Source organism: Nuphar pumila, chromosome 8, assembly GCF_984573655.1.
Source record: "Nuphar pumila chromosome 8, dmNupPumi1.hap1.1, whole genome shotgun sequence".
NCBI classification, from domain to species: domain Eukaryota; kingdom Viridiplantae; phylum Streptophyta; class Magnoliopsida; order Nymphaeales; family Nymphaeaceae; genus Nuphar; species Nuphar pumila.
Genome location: NC_143256.1, coordinates 100,944,032 through 100,967,970, shown reverse-complemented (window position 1 = coordinate 100,967,970; position 23,939 = coordinate 100,944,032). Strand labels below are relative to the sequence as shown.

General features: G+C 37.3%; 1 protein-coding gene across 1 annotated transcript in view; it reads right to left on the bottom strand.

The window, feature by feature from the left end:
• The window catches only part of LOC149830066 (protein arginine N-methyltransferase 1-like), a 38,386-nt gene extending 14,759 nt beyond the window's left edge, over positions 1–23,627 (bottom strand). Inside the window, exons 1-5 of the mRNA XM_090016293.1 lie at positions 22,527–23,627; positions 22,033–22,043; positions 21,199–21,354; positions 9,574–9,637; positions 9,305–9,447 (exon numbers count right to left, since the gene is read on the bottom strand). Coding sequence (XP_089872419.1) covers positions 9,305–9,447; positions 9,574–9,637; positions 21,199–21,354; positions 22,033–22,043; positions 22,527–22,731 — 579 coding nt within the window. The 5' untranslated portion in view covers positions 22,732–23,627. The remainder of the gene's footprint in view (positions 1–9,304; positions 9,448–9,573; positions 9,638–21,198; positions 21,355–22,032; positions 22,044–22,526) is intronic.
• Positions 23,628–23,939: the final 312 nt, after the last annotated feature.

Genomic DNA, 23,939 nt, shown 5'->3' with positions numbered 1-23,939 from the left:
ATTTTCAAGTTATCCTGATATAAAGCAAAAGTTCGATGTCATCTTGACACATTCTGGCATCACCGTATGCCTCCTTGAGAGAGTAGCCTTATCCGTCTTTCACGTTGTTGAAAGATTTGTCTCACCTTTTCTCTGAAAGGATAGCCTTTGTCGTCTTTCGCGTTGTTGAAAGATTCGCCCAACTTTTCTTCGAAAGGATAGCCTTATTCGTCTTTCACGTTGTCGAAAGATTCGCCCTACTTTTCTCCGAAAGGATAGCCTTTGTCGTCTTTCGCATTGTCGAGAGATTCGTCCCACTTTTCTCCAAAAGGATAGTCTTATTCATCTTTCGCGTTGTCGAAAGATTCACCCCACTTTTCTTCGAAAAGATAGCCTTTGTCGTCTTTCGCGTTGTTGAAAGATTCGCCCCACTTTTCTCTGAAAGGATAGTCGTTGTCGTCTACGCGTTGTCGAAATATTCGCCCCACTTTTCTCCGAAAGGATAGCCTTTGTCGTCTTTCACGTTGCTGAAATATTCGCCCCACTTTCCTTCGAAAAGGATAGCTTTATTCGTCTTTCGCATTGTCGAAAGATTCGCCCCACTTTTCTAGAAAAAGATATATGTATTCGTCTTTCACGTTGTCGAAAGATTCGCCACACTTTTCTCTAAAATGATAGCCTTTGTCGTCTTTCGCATTGTTGAAAGATTTGCCTCACTTTTCTCCGAAATGATAGCCTTTGTCGTCTTTCACATTGTTGAAAGATTCGCCCCACTTTTCTCCAAAATGATAGCCTTTGTCGTCTTTCACGTTGAAAGATTTGCCTCACCTTTTCTCTGAAAGAATAGCCTTATTCATCTTTCGCGTTGTCAAAAGAATTGCCTCGCATCATCATATTCATCTTTTGTGTTGTCAAAAGAATCACCATTGCCCCTCTTTGAGAGAGTTACCTTATTCGTCTTTTGCTCTAACGAAAAATTTGCCTTATACTTTTTCGAATAAATTGCCTTATTTGTCTTCCGAGTGGCCTCTTGCAACCCAATTTTCATCCTTTTGCAAACCCCTCTCGAATTTATTGTGTAAAATCTGAAGGTCCCATCATGGTTTCTCCTTTTGAGAAGTTCATCTTTCACCGTTCATATCAAGGGTCAAGCCTGAACCTCGTTCTTCCACGAGGTATTTTTCGTCCCATCCAGGTTAAGGGCTAAGTCTGAGCCTCATTCCGATGAGGTGAATTTTTCTTATACATTCTCCATCCCCTATCTACCATCATCACTAGAAATAATTCTTTCATGCACAATTAGATTCTTCTAACTAGGGCATTTCTATAGTCCAAATTTGGTGTGTTTTTCTTTGCCACTAAGTTCGGCTTTCAACCGGCTTAGTAGCAAAGAAAAACATCAGTAAACACCCAAAAAATTTCTCATGCACTTCCAGACACCCCCTGCCATAGATGCCAAATATGTAGGTCAGTGTAGGAGTCTAACCCTAGGTCTGTCCCCTTTTAGGTATCATTTTACCCTCATTCTGTCAATAAAATTCCTATTTTACCCCTAGGTCACTTTAGATCCTGATCAGTCAGAGTCGACCAAGCTCATTTTTAAGCTTAGAACAGTTAGAATGTTAGTCATTTCTAGCTCACTTGAGCTCACGAAGAGGAGATCATGTTTATTTCTGACCATTCCTGCCAAAATGGGTTCATTTCCTGAGAAATGAGCTCATTTCTAACCTGAATCTCAGTCAATTGTTCTCGGGTCAGTCAAATTCAATCGACCCTATTCCCCTGAGTCTAATCTGAGCTCACCAGAAGTTCAAGTAGCGCGGTTCTAGTTCAAATCCATTTCTCATAATCTAGGAGTCCATTTTAGCCCATTTCAACTCATTTCAACTGAAATAAGTCCAGTCATTAGAGTAGTGTTTGAGCCTCAGTTTTAGTTCATCTCAATATTACTGATCTTTGTTCCAGCTCAAACCCAGTTCTTGTTCGTAACTCACTTCACTCCCAATGATCATTTCTCATCATTTCTTTAAGAAATGATATCATTTCTCGATCGTTCAGTCTAAGAGTTTAGTTGAGTCAGTATCTTGTCAGTTCATTTGAATTCTGAAACCCTAGAACTCAGTTCAAACCAATTCAAACCCCAGCTTTCAGTTTCACTCTTGGCCCTACAGGGACAAAAACCATTTCTTGAATCATTTTGTTTATTTTTATCAATTTTATCAGTTTTTAAACTAGTACAACTGTCAATCGGGGTCCAATACCTGAAATCTTTTATCCAGAGTTTGCATTTCAAATGACATTTCATGTCATATCTCATCATTTCTTATCATTTATCATCATTTCATATCATGTCATTGCATTTCATATCATTTTTGAGATCCAGCACTCTGGTTTTTCTAAAACGTCTAATCTAGATTCGATTTTAAAACCTTTCTTTCGAAAGCAATTTCAAAAACCTGGGTTTTTAAATTGACATTTGTCATTTAGCTAACCCCCAGAGCTTCATTTCAAAAACATTTCTTTAGAAAACAATCTGGATTCGTTCCAAACCAATTTTCAATCTATTTGAAACCTCAGATGAGACCCATCCAGGTGATGTCACTTCTGAATCAATGATTTCTTTCAAAATTTACATAATACCAATTATTTCAGAATTCTAGCTGAACTAGGACTCAGTCATTTTACATTTTTAAGCCCTTTCAAAAGTTCTATTTTTTTATTCTGAGTTAAAAGTGGGTCCATACCTTATTTACTCCCCTTATCTAGTTTTTTTCTAAGAGTCTCAATTGGATTAGGACTCTTTTTCAGAGTCCTAGTCGGATTAGGACTGTATCTTTTTACTTTTTAAACCTTTTTCAAAATTCTATTTTGGTTTTAAATCAGAGGTAGTCTTATCCCTTGTCCATTCCTATCATTTTGGCCAAAATCTCAGAGTTTCAATCGGATTAGGACTTTTTTCCAGAGTTTCAATCAGATCAGGACTCCACTTTTCACTTCTATTTTTATTTTTTTTCGAAAAAACCTTTCAAAACCTTTCATTTTGGCCAAAATCTTAGAGTTTCAGTTGGACTAGGACTCTGCCACAGGATCCTAATCGAATCAGGACTCTATCTTGATTTTTTTTTTAATTTCATTTTCACTTGTTTTTAAAAATGTATTTTAAAACTCTCTCATTTGTTTTCTAAAGAACCCTAAATTTTAAGAGTTTTAGTCGAATTAGGAATCTGTCCCAGTTGGATCAGGAATCTAATTCTGATTTCAATTTTCACCTTGTTTTCACCTATTTTTGCGAAAAAGCTTCTAAACCTCCTTGTTTGTTCAAAATTCTGAGAGTTTTAGTCAAACTAGGACTCTATCCCAGAGTCTCAGTTTAATCAGAACTCTGACCCAAACTTCGTTTTTCACCTCATTTTATCAAAATCTAAGAAAACCTTTTAAAACTCCTTTATTTATCTTTCAAAAATGCCAAAATCCTAGAGTTTTAGTCGAATTAGGGCTCTGTCCCCAGAGTTCCGGTCGGGTCAGAACTCTATTCTGATTTCACTGTTTGTTGCTAGTTTCACTTGTTTTCCAAAATCCTTTCATTTGTTTTCCAAAAGAAGCAAAATTCTAGAGTTTCATTCGAATCAAGACTCTGTCCCAGAGTCCCAATCGGTTCAGAATTCTACCATGATTTCATCTATTACATTTATTTTACTTGTTTTTCGAAAACAAACCAAAAATTTTAGAGATTCAGTTGAACTAGGACTCTGTCTTAGAGTTTCAGTTGGATTAGGACTCTAATCATGATTTCAAATTTCATCCTATTTCCACGTGTTTTCTAAAAACTCTCAATTATTGTCAGAAAAACCAAAAAAATCTAGAGTTTCAGTCCGATCAGGACTCTATCCCAGAGTCCTAATCCGGTTAGGAAACCATTCTGATTTCTGTTTCTACTTTCATTTTCATTCTCTTCACTTGTTTTTCAAAAATTAGTCCATTTCGCAGAGTTCCAGTTGATTCAGGACTCTATTTCAAAGTTTTGGTTGAGTTAGGACTGTAACCCTGACTGTTTTTTTGACTTATTTTCACTTATTTTGAGAAAATCTTTCAAAAAACCTTTTCATTTGGCTTTTAAAAACCTAAATTTTAGAGTTTTAGTTGGTTTAGGACACTAGTCTAGAGTTTCAGTTCGCTTAGGACTCTATTTTAAAACTTCTCATTTTCATTCGGTGATTTTTACTCTGTTTTGAAACCATTTTCAATCTTTATTTTAACTTTTTCAAAACCCTGAGGTGGGGCCCACTCAGTTGACGCCACATCTAGAAGAGTTCTGATCTAGTCAAAAACCCTGAGGTGGGGCCCACTCAGTTGACGCCACATCTGGAAGAGTTCTGATCTAGTCAAAACCTTATTTGGTTCAAAAACTTTCAATTTCAATTCCAAATTCTAAACCTCTTTTTGAAAACTTTCATTTTCAAGTTTTAAAAATCGCTTTTGAAAACTCAAGTGGGGCCCACTCTGGGTGGCAACACATTTGAAAGAGTTAGGGTTAGTCAGTGTTCTAATTAGGGTAGGAGTTTAAAAGAGTCTGAATTTACTTTAAAAAATCTATTTTTACTCTAATATTTTTAACTTTGTTTATTTAAAGATTTAAAATTAAATGTGGGCTCACAGGGGTGGCGCCACATTTGGGTTGGTTTTAAGGTTTCATTAGAAGTCTTAGTTAGGGTTGACTAATTAGAGATTAGTTAGGATAGGATTCCCAACTGAAAAAACTCCCCCCCCCCCTAATTAAGAAAATTTCAAAACAATTAGGACTCTCCCTAATTAATGCTTGAAAACCTATAAATAGGGACTCTAGGGGGGTCAAGGAGGTTTTTCTCACCTCTTTCTCTCTCCCAAAATGTGTGGCTTCCTCCTCCCAAGCTCTCCTTCATTGCAACAGCCTCCAAGGTAAGAGTTCTTCTAGCTTTCTTTGCTATTTTATTAGTTTCTCTTATTTTTTTAGGGTTTTTAGCTATTGACGCCCCTATGAATGAGTTTCTTCCTTATTTTTTTCATTTAGGGAGCCCTAAAACAATTCAATATGATGATCTACAGATTATCCATGGCTGATTGCATGTTTCTAATCCATTGAAATTGTTGGTTATGAGTTATTATAAAAAAACGCCCAAAAAAGATCGAGATTCGACCGTTCGATGGTCAAATCCCTCTTTTAGCGGCTAAATCAAATCTCAATCGTGCTTTCCTTATTTTTTTTGTTTTATTCATCATATCAATGCATATTTTACATGTTCAAGCATCAAAATATGATTCATTATATATTTTATATTTTTTATGGTTCTTGCATGTTTAAATTAGGTTTGTTCATTGTTTTTTAGATAATACGTGTTTTTTATTCCAGGTATGCAGGAACCACGTTATCTCATGCTCAATTTTCTGTCAAAAATGTGATTTTTTTAGGGTTAAACCGTGAACATGTTAGTGATTTCCTATAAAAAATCGGATTATTTTGGGTTCTGTAACCCTGTCAAAAAATAGAAAATCGAACCCTGCTTTTTGAACCGTGAAATCGCTATGTGAATTCGAGAGCGACTTGCAGAGGTGATATCTCCCTCGTCAGAGATCCGATCGATGACCCGTAAGTTGCAGTGGTTTCGTATTGATGTTTATTATTTCCTGTAAAATTTTCAACATTTACTTGGTGCTTCTTTCTTGTCCTTTCAGACTTCATATTTTCTTTGTATTTATCGGCCATACCCCTTTAATCAGAACCAATTGTCCTCACCTTGCCTTATCACATCCAACAAAAATTTCTCTTCTCTTTATAGGCATGTGCATTTTTAATGCATAAAGGCATCTATGTAACTGGAATAAATTGTGCTCTTTCATTCCACATTTCGAACTTATTGCTCATTCGTGAACAATTTATCCACATGCTACGATCTCCTTATTTCAGTTCAACCCAAGATTCTGCATGGAGCCAAAAAACATCTCTTGTTTACTGAAAAACATGGTTTGAGACAAATTATATATTGTTTTTCTTTTAAAATCAAAAGTTAACAAAACCCAATCCGAGTCATCGAGTTGACCCGCCGAGTCACGAGTCAATAAAGAACGAGTCGAGTCCCGAGTCACTGGGTTTTAAAACCTTGCCCGAAACCGGATGTATTTATTTCAACTTGTTATATATTTGTCGGAATCAAGCGTATATTGCCGGAACGATATCTCCCTAATCGGAGATGATTTTTCCGATCTGTACAAAAGGAAATCTTTGTTTATTTATCTAGTATCTCTCTGTAATTTTTTGTGAATTTTCATGGTGATTTGATACCTTATTCGGGTCTGACACTATGACAGATACGTGCCCACGAGCAAAATCGTGTATTTTAGGGTTTTATTCGATTTTTATATTAAAATAATGTCAAAAATATATTTTTTTGAATGCAGTTTAATTTTAAGATTATCAAAACTATCCATATTGATTTTTACTGATTTTTGAATTTATTTGATATATTATTTAATTCAATCATGAAAGAAGGGTGCCCACGGAGTCCCGATTCGAGTAAAACACTTGCGAAAATCACAATTTTTTTGATATTTCGATTTTTTTATAAAAAAAATCATGTTTTTAATGTTTGATCATATTTATGATCATGTTAGGGTGCTTCACACCCGATTTGGTGTTTATTTGAATCTATTTGAGCCTTAAATGTAAAGTTTTACAAAAAACTTTTCTGAAAACCCTGATCTCAAGGCCATAGTCTTGTTTTCAGGGGTATTTTTGTTATTTTTCTCCAAATTCTGAATTTCAAAGTTGTTTATCATCATTATTTCTTCAATTTTATATTATCTTTTATTATGTTTATCTCAGGAAAACATGAAAAAAGGCTTATATTCGGATAAATCTAGTAATTTTCAGATATTATTGGTTAAATCCAAAAAAAATGACATATTTTCACTAACAAGCTTTTTAGTTTTGCAAGGACATCCAAGGTTGTATTTTCTTTTATTTCCTTTTCTCTTTTTATGTAAATTGTAATTGTAAACATTGGAATAAGAGTTTAATTTCCTGCTTAGAATAGGGTTGCATTGCATATAGTTTTTTTTTATATATAAATGTCAATGTGTGATGGAAGATGATTCATATTCAAACTCACAATGGTCTACACGAATGGCACGTGCACTAGCTTCTAAGGAGTTGATAAACTCGGTGGGTTTCGTATTTATGACCATAGTCAGAATACGAACGAAACCCAGATTTATCATCTTTTTTTAAGCCACAAATGGCCTACACTCTTAGGCATCTTTAGAAATCATAGCATGTTTTTCCAACTTTTATAAGTATTTTCTCCTTTTAGAATCAAATGAGATATATTCAATACATATTTGTTGCCATAGCCAAGGATACGTAAAGAATCTATTTTATCTAAGTTCTATAAGGCACAAAAATTCTCTTTTTCAAAGATTTTCTACAAATTCTTTAAAAAATATTTTATCAAAATAGCATTCATTCATTCATCTAGGTTTAGATTGCATCATAAAAATATCTCGTAGGGCCACACGCCCTGTCTTTCAAGAGTTCAAAATTAAGAAAAATCGATTTGCTCAAAGTTATTTGAATTTTCTCATAAATCGATTTTCTCAAAACATCAAGATTTCTTTAGAAATCAATTTTCCTTATCTTCAAAAGCATTTTCCAATGTGATTCATGATTTTCAAAGTGTCCCTTTTTCCAAGAATTCTCCAACATTTGAAGCATACATCATGTTTTTCAAAATATTTTTAAGTCATAGCACATGCCTGATTCTTTGTGCATTTAGTAATAGAACGACGATTTAGACAAGTTGAGTAAAGCAAAGCACATGATTGATCCTTGGTTCGATTACCCTTGGTTATAGTGCCAGGAATGGTTGAACCTCGTACCGACATGCGAGTCTCATTCTTCAGAATTATCCTGCATTTTAAAACGGATGCGAGTTATTTTCAAAATCTTTTTCAGAGGTCAGCTTGACTAGCAAAAGTAAAATTTTGCAATGATAACAGGTATATATATAATAAGATTGTAAATTTTAAAGCAAAAATAAAAAAGTAATTATATTGAAGTAACAACACAAACTTACCAAAATATAACACATAAAGAAGCTTGTGAGTATGATAACAACAAAACTTATCATAAATTTGCCTCATCGTCTAAATTAGAGGGAAGAACAGGATCGAGGTAGTCAGTTGTTTGCCCCTCCCCCTGCGTAGCCTCTTAAGGGTCGGGCCCCGACCCCAATACCGTCTTGGATCCAGGTCGGTCCATATCCGGACCCGACCCGAGTCCAAATTAATTTTAATAAATGGACGAAAATAAACTCGGTTAAAGTTGACCGAGTCCAAAATGTGGAGGGACTCGGCCCCGTTGCATTGACTGAGTCCAACACTTAGTTGACCGTGTCCACCCCATGTCCGAAGTCGCACCCATGTCGGAGCGTGTCGATGCGGGTGCATCGACCTTTTAGCCGAGTCTGTGTGACTTAGCTATTTTACAGTGATAATAAACTGAAAAAATGGTGTTCTGTTCAGTTTATTTCATTATCATTGTTTTGCTATGTCTTGCGAATTAATGTAAACATATCACAAGTTAAATTGATCACCTACATTGACTACTATTACTACATATCCGAACACAATATTGGCAAGAACATAGAAACCAAATATAGTAATTTGTATAATGACAATTTAAAATTGATGAAAAAATATTACATATATATTGTAATTATTTGATCATCCCGATCACTCAAAATTTTGTAGAGCAACTCTTTTAGGTCAAATGAACTTCTATAGAAATACAAAAAAATTTATCTTCAGAAAGAAAAAGAAAAATGCCAAACAAAAAGGAAGAAAAATCCAACCATATCCACTGGGTCCATGCATGCCATTGAGTTTCAATGTTTTCCTGTTATATCCAGGCAAGAATCATAAAATCCTACTGAACAGGGAATAAACTTCTTTTTCTTTTTCTTTTTTGAGGAAAGAACAGGGTATAAAACTAATAATATGATCCTGTAGAAAATTTAGGAACTGATAACCCCGGCTTCAGTTACCACTTAATAACATGTTCATGCATGCAAGAAACAGTGGCCACACGTGGATGATATTCTAGGGACCCAAATAAAAGTTCATATACAAAACAAAGTCATGATAAAAGAGACCAAGAAAGGATTGTTGTGTACTTTATCTAGGTGATAAAGCCTTCACAAAGACAATGTCATGGATACCAAGTTCAACAGCAACAAACTACAGCATAGTAAACAAAAGATTATATATGAAAATATGTGCATTTCAGACTACTTACAAGCCATTTATCACGTGCATAGAGAACCGTATTCAACATATTTTCAAACAACAGAAAATAGCCCATCCACTCTGAGATAATAATGTCCACATGCTCTACTGGCAACACAATTTCTTCAACCTTGCCCTTCAAAACTGTGATGACTGTAAAGATAGAAGTTATTATGGGAGCAACAAGAAAGAAGCCTAATCATTTTATTAACAATGGCAGGAGAAATATAGAGAATAAAAATCAAAACGGAGAAAGAACTTAAAATATGAGACCCTCACCATCACTGAATGCATTAGCTTGGACAATCTCCTTAGCCATATCAGCCATTAGAGAACACTCTACCTGAAATCCACAAACAAGGAAAAAGAAAATCTAAGTAACCGATAACCCAAACAATAGCATGTCCGAGGACTTGGGTTTCATGAACACAGTAGAACTAGGTCTGGAAACATTATAATGAAAAAAAACAGTATTAGTGAATTGTGACAGCTTCATCATGAAATTCCAAGTTTTCTTTCTTAAGGTTGCATTTGAGAGTTCTCAGATCTGAAGGTCGTCATTGTTTGATATTCTTGTTTGATATTCGAGGATCTTAGATCCAGAGATTTCTGGTATGACACCCCCCACCCCTCCCCACAAAAAAAAGGAGCAGAAATCCTGAATATAGGTCATTTTGAGGATCCGTTTGGGAGGAGGTCAGCACAGACCCCATCCCAGATCTAACCTTGATCGGCATGTTCATAGAACTCCAGTAAAATCCTTGGTATTCAAACATGCACTAAAGGAAAAAAAGATTGATGAGAAGTCATGGAATATAACTTACTGTGAAGAAAGCTGGTTGCTGAAGAAATGAAATAATAAGCAAATGACTTAAATTTATTAGGCTCCACTAAATAGAATATGATTCAACACCAATACATGCAGCCCCATACAGGTTCCTACTCAACGACATGTATAAGGAAATCAACGTAGCACAAGTATGGAATGAAGAAAAGCAATATTCCTTTGTTAAAAGCTACATCTTGAAACCATCAGACAATCTTGTATCCACAAGAAAATAGAAAACTGTTAAAAGAAATTCTAAAATGTAATAGTCAATAGCAATTAAACCGATGACATGTTTGATTATAGACCTAAACTACTAGATATAATCAGAAACTTAGCCAATGATAAAAATACTAAATCCCTTGCTTCTAAGCAAAGAAACTGCCTAGATAGTCAGTGCCTAGGCACCAGTCCTCCAAAAGGCCTAGTTGGTACCAAGGCAGGACTAGACAACCTACTCAGAACCAAAGAGAAGAAAAGAAATCACAATAAAATATGAAATATAATAGAAAATACATATTCAACACAATTTATGGGGTTGAACAACTAAAGCTAAGAAAAAAACAAAATTGATGAAAAACTTAAATGTTTCAAAATACATAACCAGAATATAATTATAATGTTTTAAACACTATAAGAAAACAAATATAAAATACTAACCTTAGTGCCCCCTCCCCTATCTAGATGCTCATAGGGCTGTTTGGATGACAAGGGTGCAGACTGGGTTTTCAGCAAGAAAGGTTTTGCCTAAAACTCAGGTTTTTGGCAAACTTGCTTGCCAAAAACCAGCCTTGGGTGAAAAAAAACCGGTTTCAGGTTTTTGGTCAACCAAAAAAAATATTACAAAAATTAAGGTCAGTCATTTTCCAGCAAAAAAAAGAAAAAATTTACAAAAAATAAGGTCAGCCAGCCAGTGGCTGGCTGGAAAATGGCTGGCCAGCCTTTTTTCTAACAAAAACAAAAATGAAAATTGGCCCGGCCATTTCCCGGCCACCCACCAGCCAGGATGGCGTCACCCACACTGAGCGATGCCATCCCGGCCGGTGGGTGGCCAGAATTTCAGAAAAAAAAAAAAAGAATGCACACATTTTTGGCCATTTCCAGCCGGAGTCAAAGTGGGTTGAGGAAGGGGTGATGGACAAGGGTGGGGTGGGGGTAGGTACACCCTTCCCCAATAAACCAAGAACACCGGGTGATGCCATCCTGGCTGATGGGTGGCCAAAATATCATTTAAAAAAAAAAAGAACACACATTTCCGACAACCAGCCAAAAATGATCAGACTCAAAGTGGCTTGAGGAAGGGGTGATGGGCAAGGGTGGGGTGGGGTTTAGGAACACCCTGCCCCAATAAAGGTTTGCAACCTGGGGGGAGGGTGTTTTTTCACTTAGCCAGGTTTTCATTGAAACTTGGCTGCGTAAAATCAAGGTTTTGTCATCCAAACATGCCAAAACCTTGGTTAATTGGATTTTCACCGAAAACCAAGTTAGAAACCTGGTTTTGGGTATCATCCAAACGTTACCATAGGTGGTAGACTTGTGCTTAGGTAGCCTAGGCAGGATTTTGATTATTAAAAAAACTACCTAAACTCCTATGTAACAATAAGCTTCCTAAATGAACAGCTGAAAATTACCAAAGTAGCACACAAAAACTTAAAACCTGAAATTTGACCCTTGAAATGATTGAGCTTTGAAATTTAGACAGTCCTTAATCATCAAAATGAGGGTTCGGTACTCAGTTTTCACTGAATAGGATCCACAATTGATCAAGAATCACTACCATCTGATGTTGGCATCAAAGGTTATGCACATTTGAAGTTAACCTTCTCTATTTTGATCACTTCGGACCTTGTGCTTGATATTCCATGAAGGCTAGGCCTAATGGTAAATACATCCAAAGTTATGTAGATTTGCCACTTAGGCCACGTAGCTTGTTAGTATGTTGAAAATAAGATGTGTCAATAATGCAAGTCATGTTGGAAATTTAACCTTAACTTAGTGGGTCAGGCAACCGAACTTGAACTAGGTACGCTCGGAGGCATGCGTATACACGCGCTATCTTTCAAGTGATAGCTATGTCACATGGGTGCGGGTGCGGGTGAGGGGGTGGGTGCGGGGGTGCGGCACTTTCAAAAAACTTGGGTGCGGGGGTGCGGCAAAATATATATATATATGTCGAGCCCCCTCCCTGCACCCTCTTTGTGCAGGGGAGGGGTGCATCGAAGAAATACCTGAATTTGAGGAATATCAGAATCTGTTTATATGTAAAAAAGTGGATTTGCATGAGGTTTTCACCATCTAAATTTGAGTCTAAATTCAGGTCTATTCAGCCAACATCCAATTAGTCGAATATGGTATTGGCCACACCTGATCCCAACCGTTTACATCCCTACAATCAAACATTTTCTAACCAAAATCTTTCTCATCCAGACCAAATTTATATCCAAACTGAAGTCAACCAGGTGAATATTTGAACCAGACTTGGACCCAAGTGGAACCAGACTTGGACCCAGTTTTCCGTTATGGTATCGGGTTTAAACGGGTACTTGAACCCGATAAGAACTATATGAATCAGACCCGAACGATACTCGGTAAAAACATATTTTTTTATTATTTTTACATTAAAAAATTGCAGGTCTTAATGGAAACTCAGGTCAGGTCAGGGTCTGATATAAAATTTCACAAACTATACCTAGGTTCATGTATTAATCGGATCTTTGGGTCGAACTCGACTCTTAATCGGGTCTTATTATTTATCACCATACCCGGATCTTATAGGGTTTAGTTCGGGTATGGGTAAACTCGACCCGTTGACAAGGACGTTGAATGCAATAATAAAAAATATGGGCTTTTTCTTATGTAAAAATGACACGATGGGTGTCCGTATGTAATTTCACACTATATAAAAGGAAACTCAATTCAGAAAATATCTTCACCGAGAGAGAGAGAGAGAGAAGGGATGGGAGATTAGGGTTTGTTGCTTCCTTGTTCTTGAATTAGGCTTCTTTTTTTCGCTCTATCGCGTGCATCCAAAAGCATCGGCTTGGGTTCTTTTTCTCAAGAGATGGCTGGAATCGGTTCGTTGATGCAGGATTGGGAGCCGGTTGTGATCAGGAAGAAGACGCCCAACGCCGTGGCCAAGAAGGACGAGAAGGCGGTGAACGTGGCGAGAAGGAGCGGCGCAGATATCGAGACCATCAAGAAGTGTGAGTCCCCGCTCGCCTTTTTTCCCTTTAGAAATCGCAAGAAATACAAGTTTCTCGTCGATCACGTTTGTGTTCTGTCTTTCCTCTTTTTTTCTCACCTGTATCTTCCGATCGCCTTTTTCCCTTGGAAAATCCTATGTCTTGTTGATATTTTCTCTTGTTTTCGGCTTCATTAGCTCAAGAGTTAGACGATTCCATTGATAATTCGTGTTTTAATTGGTTATATTCATCTTTCCAACCTCCTTTCCCCTGAAATCCGTGGAACAAGCTCTAATGATCCAAGATCTTTTTGTCCTTGATAAAAAAATTTAATTTTTTTAATAAAAAAATTGGACAAAAATGACCCTGGGTGCGGTCAACACACCCAGGGTTAGGTTGACCGCACCTGGTGCCGCACCCGCGTCGAGTCGCATCGACGCAGGTGTGGCACCCTGCTAGCCGAATCCCTATGACATAGAGTGATAGTTGCCCCACTTAGAATCAAGTCCTTGGTGCAATGGGTATCCGTGCAACTACGCTTTGAGGATACAACTGAGCTTTCGCCTACTCGCAAAAAATCGATCCACGCCCTGCACTGAGTGAGACCAATAACCTCGACACGAACCACCTTAAACAGACTCTTGATTAGGATAAAAAAATCTAGGCTTGATTTGGGTATGGATCCTAGGTATGGGTATGGATTCTAAACTGTAGCAGGATCTGAATCCAAACAACAACTGGATCAGAATTCGAATTGTAATTGGATATGAATCCAAATAACAACTGGATCAGGATTTGCATAACAACTGGATTTGGATCATAATAACAACTGGATCAAGATCCGAACTGTAACTGGATCAAGATCTGAATAGCAACTCAATCTATATTTGAACTATAATTGGATATGGATCTAAATAGCAGTTGGATCAAGATCCGAACTGTAACTAGATATGGATCCGAATAACAACTGAAATCAGATCTGAATAACTATTGGATCTGAATAGTAGTTGGATCAGGATCTGAACTATAACTGAATATGGATCCAAATAACAACTGAAATTGGATCTAAGCTGTAACTAGATTTGGATCTATAGCAACTGGATCAGGATCCTGGATAAGGATCCGAACAACAGCCGAACCTGGATCCTAAATAAGGATCCAAACTTTAACTAAAAAATCCAAAAGAAGAGAGAGAGCATAGCTCAGCTTGTGGGAGAGGGAGAGATTGTTAGATCTTGAGTTTTCACCGAACCCGATCTGCAATAGGAGCGAAAAGAGAAGAAAAGAAGGTAGAAGAAGAAGAAGATGATAGGGCATTTTGAGCTGCAAAAGGTTCACATTTTTTCTTAATCATACATGACCTGATTCTTGATATTTATACAGGTTACAAAACAATTTGGTTATTGACACAACTGTCCTACAGCAAACACAATATTACAAGAATGACACAGCAAGCACGTCCAACACACAAAACACAGTTTAGGTCTGGATCAGACCCAAACTAGTCCAGCCTATTTCATGACACTTAATAGCCTCCCTCAAGTTGTTTGTGGTCGTGCACCATGGACAACTTGTTCTTCAATAACCAGAATCTGTTTTTTGTTAATCCCTTTGTAAATAAATTTGTCACCTGGTCTTCCGTAGAGATGAAGTGAGGCTCAATTTCTTTGTCTTAAACATTTTGTCGAATGAAGTGCCGATCTATCTCAATATATTTTGTCTTACTGTGATAAATAGGATTAAAGGATATTTTGATGGCACTCAGATTGTCACACAATATGATAGATTTCGAGATCCCTTCCTCCAATTCATTCAACAAATGCCTTGTCCAAGTAGCTTTGGTAGTTGCAGCAGCCATTGATCGGTATTCAACTTCAGTACTTGATCTAGCTATTGCATTTTGTTTTCTATTGCTTCAAGATACTAAGTTTTTTCCAAGAAAGATGCAATACCCGAAAACCGACCTCCTTTCATCAAGATCTCTTGCCCAGTCCGCATCACTGTAGATCGTGACGTCATGCATGTCTTCTCTTTTCCAACTCTTCTTATATACCAGCCCATCTCCAATCGTACCTTTTAAATACCGCAACACTCTCTTGATTGCATCCATATGTCCTGTTCGCGGCTCATGCATGAACTGCGACACTTAATTGACAGAGTAAACAATGTCAGGGTGAGTAAAAGTAAGATATTGAAGCATACCGACTACACTTCGATATCTTGTAGGATCTGGGTACAAATCTCCATCCTGGGAGTTGAGCTTTTGATGTAAGACACTTGTTGTAGGCAAAGGCTTGCAATCTTGCATGCCAAATTTCTTCAACAAATCCAATGTGTATTTATGTTGTGTCAATGTCAAACAATCATCCTTCCTGTCTACCTCAACTCTAAGGAAATATCGCAAATCTCCTAAGTCTTTCATCTTAAATTTTTGACTCAAGAGTCTCTTTATTTCTTCAATGTGGCTCATTAAGTTCCCGTGTAACAATGATATCATCAACATATATCAACAACAGGGTGGTGATACCTTTGCCCTTAAAGATGAACAATGAGTGGTCCAAGAGAGATCGTCAGAACCCATGTTTCTGTATTTCCAGGGAGAAACTTTCAAACCACGAGTATGAGGCATGCTTCAAACCATAAATGGCTCTTTTTAGCCTGCATACAAGTGTGCTTGGGTCTCCCTCAGCATATCCAGGAGGCTACTCCATGTAAACTTCTTCCTTCAAGTCTTCATGAAGGAATGTGTTTTTGACATCCAACTGACTCAATGTTCATTTATGCTTGTCCGCTAAAGACAATATAATTCTTATTGTTCCCATTTTGACTACTGGACTGAAAGTTTCATCATAATCCCGGTCATATTCCTGTGTAAACCCCTTCGCAACAAGCATGGCTTTATATTGTTCTATGGTGCCATCGAATTTGTACTTAATTTTGTAAACCCATTTGGAATCAACAACATTTTTGTTGGTTTGGAAACAATTTTTCATGTCTGACATTCATGAAGTGCTTTCACTTCTTCATTCATGGCCTCAATCCATTTGTTTGATTTCAGGCTCGATGAAACCCCACGGGTTCATCATGCTTATCAACCTTAGATAAAAAGAGTTGAAGATCCATAGAAAAATTATTGTAGCTGACCCACCTGTCAATAGGATGTCTGATTTTATTTGAACTCCACACGTTTCCAACATGCACATAAGTATCTGGTTCTATGTGAGAAACAAGAGGAGCGCCTTTTTCTCTTCGCACGTAGACATTCCCTTTAAATTTATCAATAGGATGAGATTGTGAGTCTACACATTATTCAGCATATGAAGCCCCATCTGCCTGATCACTGAATTGAGGTAAGCACGCTTGGCCTGAGTCGATGTCATCCTGGTCGGCCGACTGTGTCTCCTGAGTACACTGAGGTGAGCAATCACCATAAACACTTGCAAATAACTGGTCGGCCGACTGTGTCTCCTGAGTACACCGAGGTGAGCAATCACCATAAACACTTGCAAATAATTCTGTATTCGGCCATGGATGATAAACTTCTTCTCTGAGAATTATTTGACAGGTATTAAACAATATATCTCCAAAATCATTCTCATCAAACACAACATTCCTAGAAATTTTAACACGCCTAGTCGTAGGATCATAGCACCAATACCCTTTGTAAGCATCTACATATCCCACGAACCTACACTTGGAATCCTTTGGTTGAAATTTATTTTTGAGAGAATCATCAATATGAACATAGCAAGTGCATCCAAAAACACGCAGAGCATTATAATCAGGTTGAATGTCGAAAAGAGAAAGATATGGTGAACTATTCTGTAAAACTGTCATGGAAAAGCGATTTATAATATACATTGTTGAATGGAATGCTTTTGTCCACAGACTAATGGGAAGATTAATGTCGTGCATCATGCTCATGGTTGTTTCAACAATATGCATATGCTTTCTCTCAACAATCTCATTTTGTTGTAGCGTATGCGGGCAAGATACTCTACGCTTTATTCCATTACTTTGGATAAAATCAATGAAATCCTTTGATTTATACTCACAACCTCCATCATAATGAAGATGCAGAATATTGGTAGAGAAATGGTTTTAAATAAAAGCATGAAAGTTGCGAAATATATGAAAAGTTTCAGACTTATACTTCATAAAGAATATCCAAGTATAACGAGAATAACTGTCAATAAATATAAGATGATATATGCTGCCAGAAAGAGAACAAACGGGTGCAGGACCCCAAACATCTGAATAAACAATTTCAAAAGGTCTTGAAGCTCTTTTATTTGTAGAATCAAAAGAAAGTACATAACTCTTACGCATTTAACAACCGGAGCACTTTTTATTATTTTCCTCAAGAGTTAAACTTGATTTAGGAATTAATTTTCTTGAAACAAGTTTCTCAAGAAAATAATGACTGCAATGACCAAGACGGTCATGCCAAAGACTTGGCTTATTACATTTGAAAAGACTAAAAACAGACTCAGGACCTGACATAGATAACTCAGACTGAAAAGACTTAGACTTCAATGGTGGCTTCAAGACGGAACTTGTATGCGCAAATGGATCTTCCTTGAAGATGTACATATTTTCTTGTCGCTCTCCTTCAGCGAATGTCTCCCTCGTTTGAAGATCCTTGACATGCACATAAGAGGGAGTAAATTCAACATAAGAATGTGCATCATCAACAAGTTTAGACATAGAAATAATGTTTTTTTTTATGTTAGGAGCATGAACAACATTTGACAAATTGAGAAATAATTTTGACAAGGGAATGATTGCATCTCCAATGTGAGAAATGTGGTGAGATCCATCTCAAGTGACAATACTATTTTTACCAAAGTAAGAAATCGTGCTTGAGAGCTTACCAACATCCCCCGTAACATGGGTAGCTGCTTCTGAGTCAACATACCACAATCCTTGATCATTCTGCTTCAAGTGCAGCCCAGACAATGCTGCCAGCAAAAGTTGTTTCACCTTCCCATCGGTTTTGGTAACATTATCTTCCTTCTTGCTCTCAGTGTTTTGCAACTTTCCTTTATTTTGAGGATTAAACCAGCAATTTGCTTTAATATATCCATTTTTATTGCACAGGTAACACGTTGGAACAACTCTTTGATTTTGGTTCCTCGCATTGGAATTGAACGGCATATTGGGTGTGGGAAGCAAACCTGGACCTGCAAATCTGCCATGACCTCTTCCTCCTGTGAAGCTATTTCCTCCATGACCACGACCAAAAGAGAACCCAGTAGCTAAAACATCTTGTGAATCAAATTGAGTGCCAGAATCTTCAGCAATACCTTTCAACGACATTTCATATTATAGAAGTTTTGCCCGAAGGTCCTCAAATGTGGGGAGAATAGGTAAGCACAACAATGATGCCACCAAGACATGATAATCTGGGCCCAAACCATTCAATGTATGTTGGACTTTATCCTTGTCGGGTACTTCACATCCAATAATGGCAAGTTGATCTGTAATGGTCTTTACCTTGTTCAAATATTCCATGATGATGGGTAGGCTGCCCTTTTTGCGAAGCTGGAATTCACGCTTGAGAAACAGAACTCTGGCTTCAGATATCTGAGAATATGTCTGCATCAATTTGTTCCACAATTTCATCGCAATGCAGTCATCGGGAATAACAACTAGCACTTCCTGAGACAAGGTAGATGTGATATATGTGATTAATGCCTGGTCTTTCTTCATCCAAGAGACATAATCCAGGTTTCGAACAAGTTTAGTAGATGCAGCTCCTTGTGCGCATGTTTATTCCTTTGCGATGAACTCTGGTGGGGCTGGAATTGATCCATCCAGATGACCAAAGAGATCTTGGCTCTTGATAAAATGAACTATTTGTCTCTTCCAAGTCAAGAAATTTGAATTATTTAATTTCTCAGAGGCAAGCTGGCTAAGAAAGTTTGATGACAGACCGGACTGAGTTGAAGAAGAATACATGATTATGGGATACCTAAATATGAAGTGGAAAATACTCGAAGAAAGAAGCAAGTGAACCTGTTACAACCGAATTCGGATCTGCAATTGCAATTAATCTGCGGTCCTTTTTTTTAACAGAGATCAGATCACGTGAATATTTAAGATATCACTCTAATGTTCATGAACCAGGTCACTTGAATATGTCGCGTTCGATTAGCATTAATAGGCCTTTAAGAAAAGATCGTTATACGGAGATCACGATAAATTTGTGTTTTTAGACTTATCAAGAATCAGTTTTTAGATGAGAGAATAAGAAAACAGAATTAAAGAAATTGTGATTCTAAGACGAAGGATCACAAGTTTTTCTTGGGATACGATGACGATTCAAGAAACTCATGTTTCAAGATGTGTATACAATAGATCTTAGAGACACGTGAACAGACTTTTTAAGAAAAATGGTGTGTTTCAGATGAGAACACGACAGCACTTCAAGAAAAGGTGGAGATGAGAAGAAGAAATAGTATTTAAGAAGATAATACGACAACACAGATTTCAAAAGAGAAGAAAAAACCAAGAAACGATGAAGGAAGAATATTTCCTAATTAAAAGCAGACATTAATCTCTTTGTTCATACCTTTTAAAAACAATACCAAGCCCTAGATCCAACCATGCTCTGATACCATGTTAGATCTTGAGTTTCCAGCAGACCCGATCTGCAATAGGAGCAAAAAGAGAAGAAAAGAAGGTAGAAGAAGAAGAAGACGATAGGGCATTTTGAGTTGCAAAAGGTTCATGTTTTTCTTAATCATACGTGACCTGATTCTTGATATTTATACATAGGTTACAAAACAATTTGGTTATTGATACAACTGTCCTACAGCAAACACAATATTACAAGAATGACACAGCAAGCACGACAAACACGCAAAACACAGTTTGGGTCTGGATCAGGCCCAAACTAGTCCAGCCTATTTCACGACACTTAATAGAGATAACTCATGAGAAAAGAGAGGACAGGAAAGAATGGGATGATTAAAATGGGAGAGAGGGTTGGGGTTTATATAGGCCCAGCCCAAGGCCACCCATAAAGTCTATAAACGGCCATAAATAATGGGTTATGGCTAGCCAAAACAGCCAGCCATAAAGGCTCAAACTGTTATGAAAAGAAGCCACCAAAACAGGACATAAACGACCCTAGCAAAGTCAAATCCGACCTTGACCAAGTCAAGGTCAAACAAGCCAATGATAAGGGGCAGCTATGGGCCGTTTCGAACCTTTAATGCCCATGCAAAACTGTTGGCCAAGGTTCAAACGGATCCATAAAGATCTGAATAGATTTAATGCAAAGACAATGACAGTTTTAAGGTTTGGTCAAAGGTCGGTTTTAGACTTGGAGATTAAATCTGTCCCAAGTACTAAAAAGATAAGTCAAAGACCAAACCCCAAGGTCCAAAGTCCAAATCCAAGTCCAAAGTTAGATCAAGATCCAAGGTCCAAGTGATGCACAAGCCCAAGATCGAATGCCCTTGAGGGCCTTTTCCTTAAAGAACAAGAGTTTTCTCAAAAACCTTCAATGTGGGACTAAACTATTGTAGAGAACCCATTACCCACAAAAGTTAGGAAAAAAAATAAAAGGAATACATAGGGATAGTTTTGAGCCAAATTCTAACAAGCCAAGACGAAAGAAGACCAATGCAAACACTCACGATACACCACAAAGTATCAAAGGACGAATGGATCTAAATGTAACTATGTGACCCACTATCCAGTTAAAGAAGAGATATTTGCATTTTTCTATTTGAAGAAGTTTTTTCCCGTAATCGAGAAGAGGGGAAAGCAAATGCTTATATGTGTACTTAACTTCTACCAAGTAGCTACTAAAAAATTTCATCAATTTTTAACAAGATATTGACAAATGTAATATAAATGAAAACAAAAAAAAGGGGTATCACGCACCGCATAAACATGTTTGGCACCTGCTTTAGCACAAAATAGAGACAAAATTCCAGTCCCTGCTCCAACATCAAGAACAACTTTGTCTTTAAAGAGAAAAGAATTCTGGTAGATAACATTTTGATATGTTTTAGTTCTGACAGAATCTTTCAACATTTCCTGCAATAAGAACAAGAAACCAGATAACCTTTCATCCAAAACATCCATATTTTATCTACTTGTTAATATAATTAATATAATTAGTTGCTTACACACACATGCATGCACCCTCGTGTACAGGCATCATGCAAGCACCCACGCACCCACCAAATAAGTCCACAGGCGATTGTGAACCTGATAGAACAGCAGAACACTAAGATAGCATTCATGTACTCATAGTGCCATCCCAACCACAAAGAAGTGTCTCGGTCTCAAGGCATGAATATAGCAGCATAAAGCTGCTTAGGGATCAGCTAAACAAAATTTGGTGGTAGTAGTTTTGAACACAACTGACTAGGACCCACATGCATACAGGCAAAGGTGTACGTACACACACACACACAAAGCTAACTGTTGGTATATACTATCAAATAAGTCTACAGGCGATTGTGAACCTGACAGAACACTAAGATAACATTCATGTACTCATAGTGGCTTCCAACCACAAAGAAGTTTGCTTGGTTTGAAGGCATGACTATAGCAGCATAAAGCCAGTTAGGGATCAACTAACTGAAATTTGGTGGTGATAATTTTGAATACAACGACCAGAAGTTGCTTAACTAGTGCAACATCATGAAACATTTCAGGATGCTCATGTTCATTATGCCTACCCATCTTACCAGACATATTTATACTTACTTCATGTATACCTGCAGAAAAATAACAGAAAAATATATATATTAGTTTCAAACCCTGGAGCTAAAAGAACAACAGAGAGAGAGAACATGACCTAGGAATCGATATTTCGGTCAAAAAACACAACAGATAAATAATTTCAAAGCTCCCTAAAGTAACAGGAAAAGTTCAAAACTTCAAATCGTCCAAATAAAACCCTACCACTTCCGTCAAATAACAAAGACTCAGACCATGTCCCAGAAAGAGAAGTATTAGAACCATGTGAATACCCAGATCAAAACAAACAAAAGATCATATTCAACAAAAAACATTAATCGAAAAAAGGAAGAAAAGCTCATTTTTACTGCAACTCGGGAAGCAATGAAGGAAAACAAATAAGACACCAATTAGCATTCGAACCGCACCAGCAAAGAGGAAAAACTAAAACGAATATGCATCCCCATATGACAATACATAACAGAAACGAAACACAAGAACAAAATCATGGCAATGCGTACCGAAATGAGAGTACGAATCGAAGTAGTAGTCGGCACTGGTTTTATCGATGCCGATAATGGAATCACTAAGCTCGCAGCTGGATTCGAGAACCGAACTCTCTGCTTTCTCTTCTTTAAAACAAACATTGCTAGCGTTGGCATCATCGATAGAAGAGCTTCCTTTGTCGCCCTTTTGGCAACGCAATGCCATTTCCTTTGAGGGCATTCTATATCTTGATATGGAAGAGATTCAAGGCAAGTTTTCGAGATGTGTATTGATCTAAAACCAATGGAAAAACATGTTCTCGATTGGAGAAGTGACTATAGTGGGTTTTGAAGATGGGTACTGCTCCAAAATGAAAACAGAATGGCACCAACTTGGACTCTACAATCACAAAATGAGGATAGACGCACGAAAGGTCGAATTTTACAATTAAAGGGGGTATTTGTGGTGGATTGTGAAGATGGGTATTGCTCTATAACGAAAATGGAAGAGAACGGAATCCTATTCTGCTGGTAGAGAACGGAATCCTATTCTGCTGGTAGAGAAGGGATTTTTGGTGGTTTTTGACGATGTGTATTGCACTAAAACGAAAATGGAAGAGAACGGATTCCTATTCTGCTAGTAGAGAAGGGATTTTTGGTGGTTTTTGAAGATGGGTATTGCACTAAAACGAAAACAGAAGCATCAGAACTTGCACTTTGCTAGCAGGAGACAGTGGTAGTGATTTTTGGAGATGGGTATGGTAACTATTGCCCTAAACCGAAAAACACGAGAGAAAGAGAGAGAGAGAGAGAGCTTGTACTTTGCTACTAAAAGAAGGGATTCATGGTGAACGGTTTTGCTCTAATTAACAAGGTAGTGGACAAAGAAACAGTCTCCCCTATGTATTTCTTTGTTTTTGGCTCTCGCTTGTGCTGAGAGCAGAAGGGCCGCAATCAGAGACTGAGGGGACAAAGTGGTGAGAGGACTGTTTATTGCTCGGTATTATAGGGCAGACGACGATGCTGTACTCGTATCTTAGCCTTTTAGGGCAACCGTGAAAGTCTATTTAACTTTGTTCAACAAAAAGTGTTCAAAATAAAGCATCCGAGACAGAGATGACATGGTGACGCTTAGAGATGTTTTTTATATCAAAGCAAATTAGGCTACTTCTACCGTATGTGCAAGGTCAGGGTCTTTGTAATAATAAACAAAATTCTTTTTTTTAGTTTAAAAAAAAACTTCCATCACTATTCTTTTTTTAGAAAAAAACCTTCCATCACTAATCATACATTGACATATTTTCCATTGGTAAAACCTTTATTGACCTAGGGGAAAGTACACTCAGCTTCAACCTTGTGGCAAAGGGCGCTTCTTTTGAGTTTCGAACCCTTGACATCCTCTAAACATGGTGACAGTCTTATCAGATGAGCAAAGCCATTAGGGCGCGT